The 21,450-nt window shown below is 35.0% G+C and overlaps 1 protein-coding gene across 8 annotated transcripts in view; it reads right to left on the bottom strand.

Moving 5' to 3' along the window:
• The window catches only part of BIRC6 (baculoviral IAP repeat containing 6), a 172,629-nt gene that overhangs the window by 56,310 nt on the left and 94,869 nt on the right, over window positions 1-21,450 (bottom strand). For 7 of the 8 annotated variants that reach the window (XM_068676459.1, XM_068676461.1, XM_068676465.1 and 4 more), the window contains 11 exons: window positions 20,300-20,556; window positions 19,053-19,161; window positions 18,304-18,525; window positions 14,536-15,316; window positions 13,388-13,531; window positions 11,491-11,620; window positions 8,835-8,966; window positions 6,315-6,482; window positions 4,344-4,517; window positions 3,276-3,472; window positions 620-920 (listed from right to left, as the gene is read on the bottom strand). In XM_068676459.1, the coding sequence (XP_068532560.1) occupies window positions 620-920; window positions 3,276-3,472; window positions 4,344-4,517; window positions 6,315-6,482; window positions 8,835-8,966; window positions 11,491-11,620; window positions 13,388-13,531; window positions 14,536-15,316; window positions 18,304-18,525; window positions 19,053-19,161; window positions 20,300-20,556 (2,615 nt within the window). The remainder of the gene's footprint in view (window positions 1-619; window positions 921-3,275; window positions 3,473-4,343; window positions 4,518-6,314; window positions 6,483-8,834; window positions 8,967-11,490; window positions 11,621-13,387; window positions 13,532-14,535; window positions 15,317-18,303; window positions 18,526-19,052; window positions 19,162-20,299; window positions 20,557-21,450) is intronic. The other variant, XM_068676462.1, reaches the window with a different exon arrangement.

Below are 21,450 nucleotides of genomic sequence, written 5' to 3'. Positions count from 1 at the left end.
AAGAAATACAAATCTTAGAACTATATGCATTATTCCAGGTTCCAAAGACTTACTACAAAAATAACCTTGTCTCTGCTCATCTGTTCATTCATCCAAGAGCACTCCCTTTATCCTTCTGAACTCACACCATTACAGCAGAGTTCCCGCTCAGCAAATAATCTAGATCTCCTTTTGCAAAGCAGTTCCCAACAGTTTACTCTACATTTGCTGTAGCTATGCTCCGATGCATGTTACTCTGCATTTGGTTGCAGAAATACACATTCACTCAATTAATTCACTCAATTAATTGAGCATGTCCTGCTACTTAGATGTTCTGTCTGAGTGCACTGGCATCTTGACAGTATCACCTGTAAGTCTGATCAGCAGTTATTTTACAATTACTCTGACATCTAGATGTGAATATATGAATACTGATGATTGCAACAAAACTTCACCAGAAAGAACGTTGTATTTAGATAGAAGTGATTATCAAAGATGCTAACAACACAGTTCTTTACAAATTGCACAAACCAATTCTAACTTCCTGCTAAAAGTATTACAATATAAATAATATTAAGTAAAACGATCTAGCTGTGGTCTACCAAAAAAAAAAAAGAATAATAGTAATTGCAGCACATACTTCCTTCACCATCATCTGTAACTCCCAACACCAATCTCAACAGACACTGAGCATGTTTCCGTTCTTTTAGTAGCACCTCAGCATAGCCCGGGAGACGAAGGAATAAACCAAAGGCAGCCAAAGAATGAGCGGGTATGGGAGACATAGTCTGAACTGTTGACTTGATCGGTGGAGGTTCTGCAGCAATTGTTTCTGGTGCTTCATACACCAGTTCCCCTGATTGTTCAATGGTAACCCATTCAAACTGATCGCTGTCCTTCTGCTTTTCCTGTGTGGTTGATGTAACTACTGGAGTGCTCACCTTAAAGAACAACAACAACAACAAAAATTGGTATTTGTTCAGTTAATCACCTATACAAAAAATATTAAAATTAGGATCTTGAAATCTTAATAAAGGACACCATTAAAAATCACATTAAATACACTACAGTTTACAGAGAGAGGGACCAGGCTGAATGGTTAATAAGGTTTTGAAAACTTGTTGCGTTTTCAAAACAGTTCTAGTGAGTCCCATATCTACATATACAAGCAACTATATTTTGTCGACCTAAAATCCTCAGTTGAAACATGTTTAAAACCTAGATGCATAGGAGACAAACTACACCAGATAATGATACAGAAGATTATCTTATATATCAGTCTGTTAAATAAGAAATGGACCGTTTATTTTGGACACCTAAAAATGTAAACAAGGAATGGTTAATTTTTAATTACATACTCTAAAAGAAGAACAACTCATCCTAACTGCTTTACCAACTAAGGAGAAATTTGGATCTCTCAGCAGCCTTGTAGGAACTCGTGTGTTCCTTTCAGGCTTTTGATTGATTTGCTGGGTTTTATTACAATTATGCTCTAATGCACTAGTCTGTAGTTCTGTTTTATGAACTAACACTGCACGGGTGATTAAGCAGCCAGGCATTACAATGGGTATCAGAGTTTACAGAGGATAACATTTGTACAGTTCCCGAGCAAACAGCCACGCACTTTGGCTACCAAAACATTGCCACATAAAACCAATGGATACACTCAGGTCCCTCTCATGAGTAAACATCACAGCAGCTCCAGGCTTTCATGATACTCAGATCAACTGATGCAATCATATTTCACATGTTGGTACTTATCACCAAAATGATCTAAAGTGGAAAAAATTTATCTGAAAAGCTCTCGCAGAATTTATTCAGAATGCTGAATTCCTAATTAGAAGTCAAAATTATGTCTATCTGTATTGATTCCAATTATCCACATAATAAGAGAATAATTGGGAAAATCTTAAAATATAGCATTTGCAGAATGGCAAGTATCAGTGATTTAAAGATAGTAAAATCATAGAACAATGAGTCTGGATAACTCATTCGTTTTAACTCTGAATCTTCTATTTAGCATTACCATACTTAATTTGTTTTTATAGATCACAGAATTCTTATTCAATATGTGAATCCAAACATTCAAATTGTCATCATTATTGTTCGTTTTTTTTTTTTTTTTTTTTTTTTTAAAAAAAAAAAAAGAAAATAACTTTCCAGGACAACAGAGAAAGAAGGAAAAAAAAAGGTTCAAATTTCTTCCAGTTATAAGCTGATTTTCATCTGTTGCAGAATTCCAGGAATCAGTGTTTTTCAACATAGACTACATGCTATTTCACTGCATTTCAAATGACAGTAGTTGCTTATATGAACACATTTCCTCAACTTTTAGGTCTTGTACAGGCTTAGTAAGTGACCTCCGAAAGACCTGTGGAATAACTGTCCTCTCACATTACCTGCCATCAATATTTAGCATGCTCCTCCTGAATTGCATTGCTATTAACAAAGGATTTATAATAATTACCTGGTCTCATGACAGTGTTCCCACTCCTGCTATAGTTTTGCGGTCAGGGTACTGAACAGCACCCTTCATTCATGATTAACTCCATTTCAAAAGGAATAAATATTCACCATCTTACTTATTAGGAAAAAATTTCAAATATACTGACAACTAGAATTTGAACAACTTGTGGCTTATTGTTTCCGTATTTCATAACAATTACTTTTGTACCTAGGAGAGCAGCCAAAGGAGTAATTCCACACTAATGATACTGTTGACACTTCTGAAAAGCCTAGCAGCACCTCTACAGAAGTTCTCTTATACAATTATAATCATAAATATACAAGTAAATTAGCATGTATTTACTATACAATTTATATACTATTTATTACAATAAAGTTAATTCAGATTGCAAGGTTATTTATGATTATAATACATAAACTAAAAACTATATAATCCACACCAAGAACTGCATTTCACTTAACCACAAAAAAATCACAAGAGAGAACATTTACATGAACAACCGAATGATAAGCAAGTATGGCTTTATCAGTAACTCTGTGCTATACTACCCTCCAAAATATTTTAGGAATTAACAGAAGCAAAGCAAGAAGCAACACTGAATTCCTGCTTTTGTTTCACAGAGACATGGCTACTAAAGCCAACTAACAAGTACAGGGAAGCATCATTTATAGCTGCACTGCTGTGGAGCCATGCACATGCCTATTTTAAAGTAGCTTCCCCATATGACTGAGATGTCAAACTGAACCATACAGAAATACGGAGAAAATGTTGTCGTTAAACAAACAAAAAAAGTGTTAGCGTGTTTTTCTATGCTGATTTTTTCACTCACTTGTTGAATTACATCGGGATAAAGCATAGGGAGTCTCTCTGCAATGAGGGCCAATCCACCCATTCCTGCAAAAACTTGCAGCGGAGACTGAATGGGACATGTTTCAAGAAGTGATTCATCTAGCACTGCATCCATACACTCATCCCCAGGACTGATTGCTTCATCTTCAGGGCAAGGTCCCAGTAAATCTGCATGTTCTACAAAAAACACAGGCATAAAAGAAATTATTACATCATCATCAACACGGTGTTTGTTTCTTCCTCTTCACTTAAAAGTGTACTTCAAAAGTAGCATCTCCTTTTTCAGCAAAATCTGAGTCAAGAACCTGAAATGAGTAAGTACAAGAATATATATATAAAAAAAAAAAGAGTGCTTTTTAGCAATAATTGCAAATCCAGTGCCAGAATTGGGGATCATTTATACAAGTTTAAATGTTAACTATTAGAATTTTGTTTTATTAGAATTCTACCTATACCTTTCAAATTTTGTTAACATTAGAAGTATGACAACACTTTTTTTTTTTTTTAATGTCTTTCATCTAGGAGATAAGAGTATGTTAATATCTCGTGAAGAGTTTATAGCTGAAAAAGACCACCTTACATAAATTGCTCATTTTTTTCCCACCAAAATGCTCAACAATAACTTCATCCTATAACTGATACGGTTTCACACAGATCTTGCATTACTTAATCTGTCCTGGTTATTAGCACAGTTACTAATGGTAACTGGCATACATGTCAAGAAATAAAACGCACGGTATCTACACAATCATGTAATCACATCATATACAACAATACAGCAAAGAAAGAAAAGAGAAGCCAGAAAAACCATACTGGTGAACCTTACATATAGAGTCTGAAAACAAGAAGTAAATCTGTTATTTATCATGAAGTTTAGTACTTGCCTCATAGTGAATAGCTCAGGAACTACATGCAAGAGAATAAAGAAAACTGTTCCTTAACAAAACAATTAAATCCATTTTTTTCAAAATAAAAGCATTTTAAAAACAAAGAAACCGAAAACGTATGAAACCAAATGAACAACCAGAATGAAAAAAAAAACCCTCACCTTTTTCTGTGTGAAGACGTTTAAATGAGTCTGTTTTTGATAAGCTTGGATCTGAGATGACTTTGGAACCAAGCTTAACTGTCAAGTCTATTGATCGGTATCCTTGAGGGAGTTTACGGTCATACAGGAGAGTCAGAAGCTGGGCAAGTGTCATTTCAGCTGGTAACGGCTGGCCTAAACAACAATGGCATTGAGTCAGAGCTGAAAATTATGACTGGGTTATTTTAACATACATGTCCAGGTGCTGTTTGTTACGTGTACCACAGATGCCAAGTAGAGTAAAAATTATCTGGCTCTAAATCAAGGCCTGACTTTTAATATTTGTTCTCTTGGGAAAAGGGGCCCCATCAGTTTGGAACAGAGAATCAGAGAACTATGCCAACATTACCTTCAGCAGCTCTGTGCTGACAGCCCAAGCACTTGGTGCTTGGGCTAAATGGCTAAAAATGGCTAAAGCTGTAATTTGATGTGCATTTTAAACAGGTACTGCCTGCCCCCCACAATTAAATTCCACCCCTCGAATTATGGTGGCATAAAAATATACAACCACAAGGTAAAAAGGCTGAAGTGGAAGAAAGTGGAAAACAAACAAAAACATAGTTCTTTTTTCAGTCCTATCAGTCCCAACCCTAAGCTCTAAGGTCACTACACTAATCTCGAGACACAGTAATTCAACAAGAGAAAACAAATGGCAGTGCAAGGAATACTTTTTTCAGCAGCCCTGTAGACTTGAAATACACATGCAACTACAGCCCAAATTGATTACTGAAATGGGGACTTTGGCCACTCTGTGCATGTTCTTCATTAAAATTACAAGCTATTCTTGAGTGAGAACAGTTTTTTTTTCCCTAATAATTACTAAACTTTATATGTAAAGGGAAATGTTTTAGAATTGGATCAGTTAATACACTTAGCACACTCATTTCATCTTGACTGTACTCGATCAAGGAGCACAAATCCCAGGAAGGCCTTTAGTAGCAATCTGTTTCTTCAACGGAGGATGGTGCCTTAAGAAATGAAAACTAGCAGTGTTTTTGTTCTGCTAGAGTTTATATTACTACATCATCTAAGTGAAGTAAGTTTTCTGCCATTTCCATCAATGATTCTGCCTTTTTTTTTTGTGTGTATGTGTGTGACAATTGGCACTTGCACAAGAAATATGAACAATGAGACCATTACACTAATACAGAATGGTCTACAGCACCATTAGTAGACAGTCAACTTTTACCAGCTAGATATTGAAACGGGCAGTGAGGGCTAAACAACTTTGATTAGAGGTTTACTAATTATTAATTCTATTAGCTGCTTCTTTGTTTTTATAGCATGAAGTAGATAAGAATCCCTTCTGCACAATATTCAAGTATTTTATGCATGTTCCTGTCCTTTATCACTGATCTAAGGTTAAGAATTCCAGTCCCCAACCTCTCTCCTACATGCCCTCAAACACATCTGTACCACCAGCTTTATCCAGATAACTGATAAAATGTGATTGCATATCTGCTATACGTAAAACACAACTAACTACTTAAGACATGCTGCTTTTGAAAACACAAATATTATGGAATTCAGGAATATTCCTGTAGGGGCAAATCAGCCCTCCAGAATGGGATGCCAGTTGGCTGCCCACTGAGAACATGAAATCACAGGGCACAAATGCCAGTTTAACATTGCCTTGCAGGTCAAATAAAATGCATGTCAGTTGACAAAAAAACAACAACCTCCTTACTCCTAAGTAGAAATGTTTTTAAGATTTTATTTAGGAACTAATACTTAACAGTTATAACTGTTACATAAATGTTTCAAGCTAATGGTTACCATGCTCCACATCCTGTTACCAACCCAGAAGTACTCCACACCACAAGAGACCAAATAAAATAAAGATGTACATCATCTTTATATCTACTTTCTAATGACCTACCAACCATTGAAAATGACCATTTTTTGAAGTCGAAAAATGGTTATTAAAGTCACCTGGTAGAAGTTTATGGTATAGATGAAAAACTGGAACACTAATAGTCTTGCTGGAAGATTCTCCTCCTGAGGAAGAGGTACCCACTTTATCTGCAATCACTCTTCCTCGTCTTGATGGTGGACGTGGAGGGGTGGATGAAACAGCTCTTTTTGACTGAGATTTCAAACCTAGTACAGAGATAAAAAAAAAACAAAACTTGAAGTTATGGTATTTCATAACTTCAGCTAGCCAAGCTGCAATGCACTCAATGCCTTCCATTCCAGCAAAAAAAGTTAAAATTTTCAGTACCAACAAATTAAACACCCAAACAACATTCATATATAAAAAATATTTGGATCTAATCCCAGTGTTTTTACAGTTGTAAGGCTGCATGGCCTCTTAAGCTCCAAACATAAACCAAGCTGTAACTGTACTAGATCATATCATCCAAAGAAGAAGGCAACAACTACCCTGATTCTGTTCTTTAACTGAGTTTAAGAAATAATCTATCAATGGGTCCTATGGTAAAACTTTTCTAGGTTGCTTTTCCAACTGAAAGAACCTAAGGCAAAAAATTCTACATTGACACACATATCAGCATACAGCCTATAAATAAGAAACATTTGTCTGACCTACGACTTGTCACCTACAAGGTGACTTCAATTGTATTACTGGCAGTAACACAAGTGAAGAATGGCATCTTTGAACATGCTTTTAAAGTTGCCTTGGTCAAAACTTTTTTAGTAAGCACACGTGAAAACTAAAAGGCAGAATAGATCCATGAAAGCTTACCGAGTTTTCAAGACTGCCATATTTTGAGACAGCCAAATTGACTCAAGGTACATCAAAACTGGACTTGCATTGTGTACCCTTCTAGACAGGCAATAGACCAAGTAAAGAAGGTAACAGATCCAAATACAAAGACACATAAAACTACTGCATTATAATCTGCCGAGAGCAGCTGGCAAACTAACATCATCATGACCTGAAATGTTGTAATACGTTCTGGATTCAGCTGATCAGTAGGAGCAGCTATAATACTCAATCTCAGTCCACTAAAACAGCTTGTCTCAGTAAGATCAGGCAGCAAATAACATCTCTGCTCTCTAATAATTTTGCCAATAGGGAACAAGTTAAACAGTGGCTGTGTGACTTTTTGACGAGACTAATGTACAAAACAGGAAACATAAAAAGCTATAAACAAAAGAAGAAAAGGTTCCATGAACAAGCAGTAAAACCAAATGCAAATTAAATGAATTTACATATAAGCTGTTTACCTAACCGGAAGAAATACAAACAAAAAAAAAAGGAAGAACTGAAGTCTGTTTCTTTCTGAACAGGCCATGGGTTATATCAAGCAGTATGATCAGAGATAAAAGTGGGATAAGACAGCTGGTTATGCTATGCCTTATCTTCAATATTGAAATGTTTTTTTTGTTTTGCTTTTTTTTCCTTCCCAGATTCTTTATTCATGTTTTAACCCTTAACATAAATCTCTTAATGTTTTAGATCTCATCAAAACACGTTTATTCTGTTTAAGTGGCACCTACTGCAAGAATCTCTGCAAATAAAGATACCGTAATTAACAAGCAGCTGTATTGTTCTAAATATATAACAAGATCCATGAAACTGCTTCCCTAATTCAACAGTTGAGTTTAGAATTATATCTACATCTAAAATCCTGGAAGGAAAAGCTTAAGAAATATTGGTGCCAGAAGTCAAATGAAATCAGCATCTCTTCTTCATGCTTCACGAAGTGTAAATGAAATAAGAAAGCTCAATGAGGGCAGAAAGCTGGACAGGAAAAGGGTAGTTTGAAGTTTAATAATCTCTCAAACACACCAAAACTTCAAACTGAAAGAATAATTATCTCTATAGCCATCACCTGAACTGTAATCTTCTTGTACCACTGCAAGACTACTGTGTTCAATCTATAATCTCCATAGCAATTTTGAAGAAGGGTTTATGAGTGATTTCAGAAGGACCTTCAAGTGATTTTTTTACAAGGTGAAAGCTTTGGAAGAAGACCCTTTATCTGTGGTTTCCAAGTGGAATAACATGGCTTTGTGCTTATATGACTTATGCATCTGACAGTTTTTAAACACAGTTGTTATGTAAAGTACATGAATTCTTGTATTTCCAAAACATATTGTGGAAATAGGTGGTTAAACTCTGATGCACGAAACGCTGCAGAAAGGCTGAGGAATTAATACCCAACCACTATTAATAGTACACAAACATTAATATCTTACCATATAATCTATACTCCAGGTATGTGCCTACACTAGCCACAGCATCCACAACATACCACAGCCACATTTAGGTACAAATTTGCCCAAGTATATAATTCAGCAGAAGCAGCAGTTCTACTACCAGGAACTCATCTTTGCTGCTTAGCAGCCACTTAGATGAACTGGGCACTGTATTTTTTTTTCTAAGCATCAGTAATTCAATGAATTATTTGGTAGATATGATTTTCCTTTCACTTCCAATGTCAGAAAGGTTCTCTTTTTTTCAGAAGATGGAATTAAAAAACATACCAGAAGCAACGACAACACTGTAATTGTCCTGGAATCCATTTTCTGCTTTAACTTTTTCTTTTTCTTCATAGTTCTTTTTTTCTTTATCTTCCTTCTGTTCATTAATTAGCTTAGCTGTGATGCTGGGTGTATCTACACGGGAAAAAAAGCAGGAGAGAATGATTTTGTTACCAGTTTCTAGGCTCTTAAAATGACTATTCTCAACGGTTTACATAGCTTAGACTTCTATCTCAGGCAGTAATATTCTTATAAATATCTAAACGTTAAGGTATTGTAATTCTGGCCTCCTCTTCCCAAAAAAAGCCCTCTGTCAATTTAAAACTGTTAAAACTACTACATGACAGGTCAAGTATACATAAATTAAAACACAACTGCAAACAACTAAAATGAGATTAAACTGAGATTAGAAAAACAGTGGTTTATTTTACACCTTGTAAATTGCAACAGTGGCATTAAAATTGCCAATCATTCTCCAATTGCTTTGGAGAAGATAAGAGTATAAAGCTGTACTACTGAGGACTCAACGTCCACACTAAATTTTCATCTAGTTATGTATACATGTGTATATATATATTTGTGGATACATATTTCACACTGGGTATGGACTTTTAAAAAATATCCATTAGTATTATTTAAACTTCAGATTAACTCTAGCTTGGTCCCTATGGACTGAATGCCCATTTATTGACAGACAATTTAAAGTTTGTTAATTAAACTACTGAGGATGCTCAAGCACCAGTATTTTTAGTATTCAAGTAATATCCACCTTTGTTTTTCAGTCTTCCTGACTTCTCACAACCAGTAAATTAAAACTAAGGTGGATGGAATACAAAACAACTGGTACTCATCCTAAGCATTCCTATCAACCATGACACTGCACATTTTCTTCCTCTGGTGAAGCGATGTTAGCAGCAGATTAAGCAATGGTTTTATACTCTGCTTTCTTTTTTCTTAAGACGTTAAAAAAAAAAAGTACAAAATGAATGTACTTATGATTTATATTTGCAGAACATACAAAATGATCAATTGGAGATCTTAAAATAGTAGAAAACATTAGTAGCATAGTTAATGAAAGAAAAAATAATCCAAGGGAAAGCCTCCAACACAGGATCTTCATGACTCCCTACTGTTGCAGTGGTGACAGTCTTTTCTTCTTTTCCACCCCAGTCAATCCCTTCTCTCCCTCCATCACCCTAAGCACACAGTTTACTCCTTGTATATTCAAAACTCCTTTACTATCCTAACCATGGACTTCATTGAATGACATATAAGAATCACAGAGCTTTTAATACCATCAGAAAAATCACAACAGATGAGAGGAAAACATAAAAGAACCTGAACTGTCCCAGAACTAATTTTTCCAATTCTAAACGAAACAATTCGGTAGCATAAAGCAGAGTTATGACACCTTAAGCAGTCAGCATTTGATCGATTTCAATTATGTGCATTACCGCACATCACATCACCACATTCCCCTCCCCAGTCCCTGTTAGCACTGGCTATCAAGTTGAGCACAATGCACCACCGAGGCAGCTATTCAGTACAGGTTATGTCACGGCTCAACAACAGATCCTTACCTCATGTGCATGACAGCCTCCCCCATTAGAGCAATTCTGACTGTAAATAGCACAAGGAACTAGAGACCTTGGTAACAATCCACACATGAGCATGTCTGGATGCTAAGTGAATACAGATTTCCATGTGAAACAGTAAATTATTCCCTGATAAATAAGCTTCAAGCATTTTTCTAGACTTCACTGTTTTTGATCAACATCCTGAAGCAAACGTTGTTTTATCTGGTGTTGGAAATGCCAAATACTATTAGAGTACTTCTATCAACTCATTAGGTAACACATTTATTGCCCTAATGCATTTGTTAATTAATTAAATATAAAGATTTTAAAGAGGCATTAAAAAAAAAATACACATACAAACCTAACCACATATAAGAACATACATACCTAGTCAGAGATGTATGCAGCTAAATGCACACTTCACAGCTAATTATGGAATGTGGAGGCCTGGTCAACACAGCCCCCTATAGATTCATTGCCCCATGTGTATTCAACTAGTGCAAATATTTATTTTTATTTAAATTTCAAATAAATTCATGCCTTGATATTTTTGATATGCTTTTCAATCTCCATTTAGTAAGTAAACTGAAAATTTTATACAATGTACAAATCTTTATCTACAGAATATCCATCATTTATGTCCTTTTCATAGCAACACCATTTCATCTTCATTTTGGGATATTCACATGCTATTATTTGGGAATATTTAAGTGACTGGGTGAAAGACAGGGCATTTTAAAGACTAGTATTTGCAGTATCACTTGTATTCTTAAATCTCTCAAGGTATATTTGCAACCATACACGAATACTTAAAAACAAAACAAACAAACAAAAATCCAACCTTCCCCACAAAAATGGTAGCTAAATTACCAGATACTGAGTTCTATGGAAGGAAAAGATGGAAGTGGAACATGCAAAGCATTTGCAAAAGCTTGCGGTTGAGACCTCTGTGTTACATCTGGCAAATACCTATGACCATTACAAATATACATGTAAAAAACACTTAGTTTAGGCTTCCTTTTTATTTTACTTTTATTTTTTAAACTACTTAAAAAATAAAACAAGATATATTGCAAACTTGCCTGACACGCGATCAAGAACTTCCGCTAGAGTTGTTGAGACAGGTAAATGAAGAGTACGAAATTTGTGTCCAGCTCCATACATTGGATGTTGAATAACATGACTAGTAGCATTAATTCTACCTTTGTACAGCTGAAATAAAAAAAAAAAGTCAACTTTTAACATGATTTGAAATACAGAAGTAAGCTAAAACACTAAATTCTTACAAACTCTCCTCAGCAAAATAAAGTTAAGTCTTCTGTGATCTGAAATAGAAACCTTATATACCCTTCAGCTTCACAGCTGTACAGTAAAAATGCATCAAACTTGGATAAACGTAATTTCTTAACTCAAAAGAGTTTGCTGAAAAAGCCTGGAACATTTTTAGCGTAAGAAACAATACAGTGTATTTATTATTATTATTAAATATATTTTAAATATCTGTATATGAGACAAAACTAAGCGTTAGAGACTTTCAACTATTTCTGAAATTAAGTTAGGGAAAATCACAATATACTCGTAATAGAGAAAGCTGCTATTTCTCTAGTGCTCTGACAAGCATAAAGTTTATTTTAGATGATATATCTAAGTCATTACTAGTTAAAACGTTTCAAATATGGTAATATATTTTAGCCTAAGCTCTGATTGTGTTTTTGTATCGTTCTTTTCTTGCAGTAACTGTTTACAGACTTTTCTGTAAAAAGCGAGCTATTGTTCCCTTCTCTCATCATCAGGAGAGCTGTTTGCTAATATTCATATTCAGAATCAATTTAGCATTGTGCAGTACTCTTAAATGAATTTAATACTTTATGACAATGAGAATTTGGCTTATAAAATATAGTTTTGGTAGGAACCTCAGAGATAAAAATGAGAATACAATAGTTTCAAGGTTATGTTGTTGGACACACTTTGCACATTCATATTATTTTTAAGACTTCTTGGATATTAAAAGAGAAACCTTTTCCTACTCAGTAAAAACAGCCAAATTGTTTCCTGGCATTGTTAACAGAAGAAACTGAAGTATCTGAAAATTTATTTTCAATAATTTATTTTTGTCTTTACTTACTAATAGAGTTACTTATTAACTCTGCAAAAACCTGTTCTATGTAAAATGCCTTATTAGAAAATTGATGTTACCTCCACGTTGCCAAACTTCACATTAACAATTAATCTGACCTAGGTTAAAACAAAAGCATTTAAATGTGTTTGCACAAAAAAACTGATTTGCTGTCCCTTTTTCATTTTACACTTCCTGATCAAGTTTCCCTGTTGTAGTATTTCATGTAGGACTTCACTTTTGAGATAGAGAAAGAACAGCAGAAATCAAAGTAGAAAATATTTTTTCCTTGTCTGGCAGTATCAGATATTTTAATAGTTCTGGTTTTCCAGAAGGTTTCTTTATTTGCAGGCTTCAGCTGACAGCACAGCAGTTCAGTCATTGATTATAACTCTGTTCTGGTGAAGCATGTAGAATTATAAAAGCATACATTAGCTTTACAAATCAGTTCAAGTATTTGTCACTCAAGAATGTATCTGTGGTGTTGTGGCTAATGTTATAGGATCTCTGCCAGTTTTAAAGCTTCAAAACTAATTCCTCAATGAAACTGATGATAAAGAACTCGTGTAAGGACTAGAACTTGTATCAGGATTCACTCCTAATGCTTACGGATAATATTAAAATGTTTCGTTTTTCTATTCTTTCTATTCTTTCAGAATCATGATGTTTTCAGTAAGATAGCTTCGACTCACAGCAGTGCCTTAAACTGTCTTTTGAAAAGCTGAGTTACAATTCACCAAACATTCCTTTTCAAACGTGCATAGTAGGAAAAGCTGCTGCCTGACCTTTCAAAGTTGAATACACAGATTTTTTTTAGGCTACATTTGATCCATGGTCACCATACAGATATCAAAAGCTCTTACTGGACATGGGGACTGAAGAAACAAAGTCACTTTCTCATCCTCCAGCATCAGTTGCAAAAAAAGCCTCCTAATAAATCCTGAAATATTTCCAGAGGTTGGGAGGTTCCCACGCTGAGGAGAGGACTGGAACAATTCACAGAGAACCTGGGAATGCAAAACGACATCCTATTTAAAATATTTCTATATTTAGGTCTCTAAAATATAGCTCTACACAGCCATAGTAGGCAGTGCCTAAGATCCACCTTCCAGTTATCATTCAAACCAGATTAGAAATGAGGACCACTGAAGAAAGCATCAACAGCAGATGTTTTTTGTTTGTTTGTTTGTTTGTTTTTAACATTCAAAATGTTGACTACAGCATCAAAGTAATTGTGAACATGTAGACTACTCAATAAGAGAGAGATGAAGATAAGGCATTCAGAAAAATGGCTTTCATATTACTAAGGCAAACATTTTCTACTCTGTAAAAGTATTAGTACTGGTCATTCACATGGAAATGTTTTTTTTTTTTTTTTTTTTTTTTTTTTCCCACTCAAGTTATCTGTTCCTGGGGCCTTGACATTCTTAATGTTGAAAGAAAAATACTTTTATTCAACTAGGTCTGAAAGGTTAGTAATTGTGAGGAAATTAGCTGAATCTGCATTAGAATAGTAAACTGTTCTGTAATAGTCCACATATCCCTGAACACCAATTGCACATCGTGTATGGTTGTGTGAACAAATTAACCAGAAAATCTCCCTTAAGTTTCTAATTTAAAAGATGTGTATGGAGCCTTATTTTCAAATTCTACTTCAGAAGAGTTTAATCTTATGTACTTATATATAGTATTTTGGATTTTGTTCTGAAGTGCCTTATTAATGTAAGTACATCTTTATGCAGCCAAGAGGAACACAAATCCATACACAGCACTGAACGGTCCTGTTGAAACATTTTTATACTTTACCAAGTCAGACCAATAAGATAACAGTTTTAACACAAATTTCACTCAGTCGATGACAACTTACAAAAAGAACAACACCCAAACCAACCAACCAACCAACCACCTCAAAGAAAGCTTTAAAAAAAAAGTTTTAAAATTTTGGACTAGTTAATTTTCACCTGTAGTTATTAATAAAGAAATGAAAATTGCATTTGTTTTTTTTTCTCACCTGTGCCATAAGCCTCTGGTTATTTGGATGGCAAGAAATGCATTGTAAGAAGAAAGCAACTGTTGCGTTTTCAATTGCTGTCCGCTGTTGAGTGGTCAACCCTGCTGTTACAGTTGAAGAAAGCAAGCTAGATCTTGCACTGGTCTGTTGTGCAGTCACATTGTGTCCTCCAGAAGTAGCACCAGAATGGCACAACAGAAATAGAAGTGCTGTCCACAATGGATTGACTTCAGAACCACCCAACCAATCCTTCATGATGTGGCTGTTGCCAACTTCTGTCAAAAACCTGAGAACAGGAGCAACTAGGTCTGCCGTGATAGGCATTTTATTAAAGTGCTGTGGAACGTGATGCCTCCTGAGCCTATCCTGGGTGATATCCATTGATTGTGCAGTGCAGTCAGAGCTAGAAGTATGGTTAAAGCAGAAACTAGCAAGACTTCTCACAAGCAGTGAAGGCAAACCTGAGTCCAATAATTGCTTGATAGCTTCAGGAGACTGAGATGAGGCAGCAAGAGTAGCCAGGTGAGACTCCGTTAGTGCAAGGGGGGCTTGTGCGTTTTTAGAGTCATCTGTTAAAGATGAACTGAGGTCCTGCTTTTTGCTGTCATCAGTCATGGACAGTCTGTGTTGACACTGCATCGGAGGAGGAGTGATACCCATCCATCCCATGAGTAAGGAAAAATAATTCGGGTGGATGTGGCACATCGAGCAAAGCAAACTATCAACGGCTTTCTTCAAAACCATGTTGCAGGGAAGAGACATGGACCAGTTAAACAGCGACCTGTAGAAGACAGAAAATCACATCAAGACATAGCTTGCACTCACATTCTTTTTTCAGTTTATACATTATCTTTCCACATTAACCATTCCAGAAACTACTGGAAAACTCTGAGCTAAGTTTGACAGCCTCTTTTGGGTCACAGTGTCAGCAGACTTTCATTACTCAGACGGCATTCCTCATCCTTCTCTTGGAATTCACTTCATTATACCTTACTTAAAATAGTTAAGAACTGATTCTTCTGGCACACTGCAAGTGAAAGACACGATTTCAGACTTTAGATAGTTGTCACATAATTTACATTTACACATTTCTGAGCTAACCATAACCCCTCTTTGCTTTCAACTCTCCAAGATGCAGCTACCAAAAAACACGTGCCCATTTTCATAAAGCTGTCTTAATCAATCCTTTGTAAAAGCTGAAAGTATTTTAATACATTTCCTTTTTTTTCTTTTTTTTTTCTTCTTTTTGTTGGTTGAATGACATCATCCTAACTTGTGCCCTCCTTAGGACACAAGTTAACAACGAAATTATTCCTGAGAGATAGTAAAATTCTACGAACTCACTTCACTTCTACTCAAATCCTATCAACTGAAATGTTAATCAAAAGCACATGAATGCAAAAGCTAATTTTGCTCCTCTTACTTAGCTTATACTTTTGAAGTGCTATTTGTGAATCAGTGAAAACAATTTTTTCATACAAATGTGTTCAGAGTAGGTAAAGTACTTTATTAAAAAAAGCAACAACCATGGGTTTTCTGAGCTGCATTTGCATTACCCTAGCACTGTAAGTAAGTTATATAATCTTAACCTTTACATCCACAGGCGACACATACCTTATGCCACTACAATGTTAGTTTTTTATAAGTTTGGATCTATCATCACGTATTACATTTCCTGTTTGAAGACAAGGACTGTTCTTCCCTCTTCTGGATAGAAGTGTTATTTTATGATTAGTCAAAGGGACTCAAAGAGTACAAAAGAGAACATGGGACTAACAAAAAAAAAAAAAAAAAAAAAAGCTTTTTTACTGGCTGATTAAAAAACGCTTTAAGCTAAAACACTAACAAGTCATCTCAGTGACCAAGTGGACCTGTGACTTCAGGAAAATTTTCCACATGCCAAGTATTTTTATTTTTAATAAAGTCCACATGCAATAAAGGCACACTTGAACTCTTCTCCAACTATATATTCACGCAATCCTTCTGCCAAAATTTTCTGGGTAAGTTCATGCTCTGTAAAAAATAAGATTCTTTTCCAACTAGATGAAAAATAACTAAGGAATAATTTAGCATCCATCGTCCAAAACAGAAATATTGAAATGAAAAATGGGGATGATTGGAAAATACATCCAAAAGAGAAATGAAATATGACATAAAGGAGAAATAAAGAGTTATGGCTAGGATCAACAAAAATATTTCAGAAGTTAAAGTATCAAAGAGGACAAAGAATACACGGAGGATGTTATTTTTATCAGAAGAATTATTTTACCCATGTCTGACAAAAATCCTTTTGTATTCATTAAAAATATGTAATTTGCTCCATATGCTGGTTGATATGAATTATAGTTTTAGTTGGCAGGAGGTAGAGGAACAGGACTATATTGCAACATGTATACTGAAACTAGGTGCAATAGTTTTATTAGTATTTCTTCATTTCATCCTATGATGAAAACACATTCTCTCTGAAGAATGAGAAGTCAGTTATTAAACCCACTTTCATATTGATGCAAATCCAAAAGGGTTATCCATTTTAGGAAATCTATTTTATTACAGCTCTTCCTTTTCAAATGTTAAAATTGATAAAAATGCATTTTCTTATTCCTGAAAGGGCTCATCGACGAGCAATTTAAAATCCTGAAATTGATTCCCAAAATGAACAAGCTCATTTTGAATTAACAGTTATTTATATGACAGTAACACTGATGTACTTCAGGAAAAGGCCTAGTTAGTAGTATACATCTAAAGACCGCTGTGCTGCACATATACAAAAGCTCCACATGCTTTTACCAATGACCATAACTTGGACATTTCCCAGTGTTTGAATGTTTGTACCTAAAGAAGAAAATAAGGTAGAAAAGAAAATATAAAAGGTTCCTACGGGCAACAAAAAATTATGTGCTATCAAAGTTCCTTTCAGTAATTGGAATTGAATTCAAAGGTACAAATGAAAGATGCTTTCTTTACTAGACACAGGACTTCAACAGCTACATTTCTATAATACATGTGAAACAAAGCCATCTTAGCTTCTTTCTTGTTTTCTTTACACAAAAGAAATAGTTGAGCAACATAAATTAGGAATCACTGCTATCTCCTATATTTTTTATCTGGACTCAAATACATTGTTGTTAAGGGTGTTTTTTTTTTTTTTTTTTTTCTTTCTTTCTTTAGAATCAAGCAACAAACACCCACAAATTCAAAGTTCAAGTTTCACTCAAGATTTTGTAATTTGTTTCTTTCAAATCAGGCTATGGCAGGAACAAAATTGGTGCCTCCAGTAAAACAATTCTGCCCTCTCTGACCTGAGCACTTAGCTATCACTTAAAGATACTGCATGTATGAGTAACAATGCTTATATAACAGGGTACCAATGAAGAACGTGATTTAGTTATTTAGTTTAGTTTCAGTTATTCTGAAAATTACTGCAAATGCTCAATTTTAAACAATAACAATCCAGACTTATCCATTTCAAAAAAAAAAACCAGAAAAAAAAACATGTAACAGAATACCTTAAACATGTGTAAGCATTTACATAGATCTACTGTTTTGGTTTTAATTTTGTTTTTCAACTCAGTTATGCCTGCAATATCTGAAGTTTTGTGTTTAGAATTACAAAGCTACCTGTTTAGACATCTTCAAGTATTTATCAATTAGCATCGGGGATGACGACAATTTTCACTACTTTTTTCACTTGAAGTTGTATCATTTTGGTGAACAAAATAATTTAGTTAACAAAAACACAAGGTACAATACTTTGCTTGCTTTACTTACTCAAAGAGCTCTCTGTCCAGCAATGCTGGTAAATCGTATTCAACAAGCAGTTCATAACTATGCCACAAAATTGCTGCTACACAATGCAAATGGGAAGGAGATGGCATCAGAAGACCATACTCTCTTGTTGAGCTATTTGGACAAATGTAGCTGACCCGGCCACTTTTTTTCATAGCAGCAACTCTTGCAGAATCACTGACCCATTTCAACAATGCTTGAATTCTGGAAGGCAAGATGATGTAGTGCATTACAAAGGGTCAAAGAAACACTCAAAACCAAATTACTCCAAGACAGTAAGTTAATCTGATTTACACATTTATCACTTCTTTTGAAGCAGAGTTCAAGAGCAAGCTCAAACTCACTTTTTCAAGCCTTAGATCACTAACAGGATAAGATTAATTAAAAACACATATCATCTTAGACAGCTAAATGTAAGCTTTCTTTGTACAGAGAAAGAAAACAGAAGGTAAATAAGATCTAAGTATCTCAGAGAAAAGTCAGTTGAACTTTAAGTTTTATAACTTACATAAGAGCAAAAAAGAGACGGATGCATTCTGTGCAGAGGATACAAACATCTAGGAGGGAAAGCTGAAAGGTATCTTTAGATTTCTGCACTTTCAAGCTATCATGTAATGATCAGATTTTAAACAGATTACAAGTAGATTTTAAATTTTGTGCAGTAACACAAAGCCACTATTTAGCAAATCATTTTTATTTATGCTTCCTTATGACAATCCAAACAACATTACCTGTCTTTCGTTCCAGGATCCTGAGTTGTTCCAAGCTGATAAAGAATGTCTATTGTGGAGTCAGAAGAGAGACCATTTAATCTTCCAAACAGTAAAGGGCTATTCAGATCTTGCCGCATTAAAAAAAAAAAAAAAAAAAGGAGGGGGGGAAAAGAGGGGAAAATAATAGAAGTACTTACATATGTATCTTTAAAAAGTACTCATGAAATTTTTATTAAGACTGAATTGAGCTTTGCCATTAACAAACAACTCTTATATGCACCACTATCACAATATTGCACATTTTATATGTTCAACGCAACAATCAACCTTATTAACAAAGAAAAAAAAAATCAGTGCATGAATCGGATAAAAGACTTACAGGTCTAACTCTCAGGATTTTCTTCAACATATTCCAAAAACACATAACTAATACCAATAGAGCTGTCAAACCTCACGCTTCACAGAAACAAACGTTTATCTCAATACGGAAACTTATTTAACTCCAGTTTCCATCAACAGGACTAAGGCCCAGCAATTCCTTGGACTGGTTCCTACTCATTTTCTTGCTGTGTTCATCTCCTGCCCTTTAGGAAACTACTCTCCTATCTAACTGCATTCCAATAAAACACAGTGGGCTACACTGAAACATTAACTCTTGGTGAGGAATGCCATAGAAGTCATTTTGAAAATGTGTTTTCTGCTAGTACCAGAAACTTCAAAAAAGGGCAGGTAAAAATTCACATTTCTTTCATTTACAAAGCCAGCAAAGGAAAGTGATATAGTCATAAACACAAAAACCAGTGCATTTCACTGTGGGACATAGATCAGTTGTCCAAGTGTCTCGCTTAGCCCAATTCAGAATTTACTCTGTCCTATAGATTGTTACAAATATTGCTGTACTTATTTTCCTTAAAATACTCTGATATATTCTTTACGTTGAAACATCTATACATAGCATCTACACATATATACACAGCTGCACGTGCAATATATTGCATGGCCTACTCTTGTAACTTTAAAACATTCCGCTAATCGTATATTCGACACCAATCAAAACGATAGTGGTTGCACTGTTTTACTACTGTAGAGCTACTCATATACTGTGATACTCAAAAAACAGCCAGTTACATGATAGCAAGAAACACAACGGAAAGTTCTGCCGAGCAAAATTCAGACTCTGAAAGTAACACACAAATACACTGTATTTGTACATTTGCACAAGCAGATTTTTCATTAACAACTGAAAAGACAGACATTGCACTCACCTGCAGGATCGCTCCCTGATGCCGAGCAGTTTCTTAGAAGAATGTCAATCAATTTGAGGCCTATTCTGGTGGACTGCAGCCCAATTTTTACAAGCACAGCCTCAATGTTTGGAGAATGCATACCACAGTACGGTGACATCAGTAACGCAGCACAGGTCTGCAACAGATTAGCAGTGGGTGCTGCAGCACTAGCCATCATTCCTTCTAAATCACTTATGTGAGTGAGGCAGTGGTGTAATAATCTTAACCATCCAATACTGAAAAGGAAAACAGCAAAATGAGCTAATGTATCATTTTCTCATTATTTTATTTTTCATCTATAACTACCTGTATTAGATTCTATGACAAGTACTGCAGAAAACTGCTGTGATGCAATCAGACATCATCTGAGAAAAGTACATTAAAATAACTGCATCTAAGAGTAGAACATCACATACCCTAGTATTGCTGTTGTAACTACTGGTTTAAGGTTGTAGGAAAGGCAGAGTTTGTGGGTAGAGGTAGAATTTTATACATTTATTTTTTAACCTAATGTTGTGTAGAGGGATAAAAACAAACTTTTTGCCCACATGCATTCTTTCTAGCTTTGAAAGCATGCCTTACAGCCTGCAATACTTGTACATGTGATAGGAAAAATTAGCCTGCAGGATTTATTACTAAAGCTTCTCAGGATTTCTTGATGTAACTACATATTTCTTCCAACAGGGCCAGCTGATAAGTACCTCAGATTTGTGGGGTCTCTGGAGCAGTGGTGTGGGATTTAATTGTTGGTTTGCTTTTGCAATTTTTGTTTTTAAACATTAAAAGAAGCTGACCACAATATAAATGTGAAAGATGAAAAAGCCCATTTCCTCACTTATGCACCATTTGATTTATTAATAGTCATAAGATTAAAATCCTGCAGTAGTAGTTGGCATTCAAATTATACATTTGCACAGCTTCCCTAAAAATAGCAGTGTTTAAGAGGATTAGAAGTTTGTAATGGCAAGGCTAGACATTCACCTTTTCAGTCATAAATATCTACAATAAATTACAGTGAACCTTAGTGAGAACGGAGTCCTACCTAATATAAGAAACACAGAAAAAGTACAGAAATTCAAAATTTGTTAATCATTGCATTTTCCACCCGCATCTCTCTTATTCTTTAACAA

The sequence above is a fragment of the Anas acuta genome, chromosome 3 (assembly GCF_963932015.1).
Source record: "Anas acuta chromosome 3, bAnaAcu1.1, whole genome shotgun sequence".
In the NCBI taxonomy this organism is placed as follows: domain Eukaryota; kingdom Metazoa; phylum Chordata; class Aves; order Anseriformes; family Anatidae; genus Anas; species Anas acuta.
The sequence above is the reverse complement of the archived record's forward strand: the minus strand, read 5'-3'. Positions and strand labels throughout refer to the sequence as shown.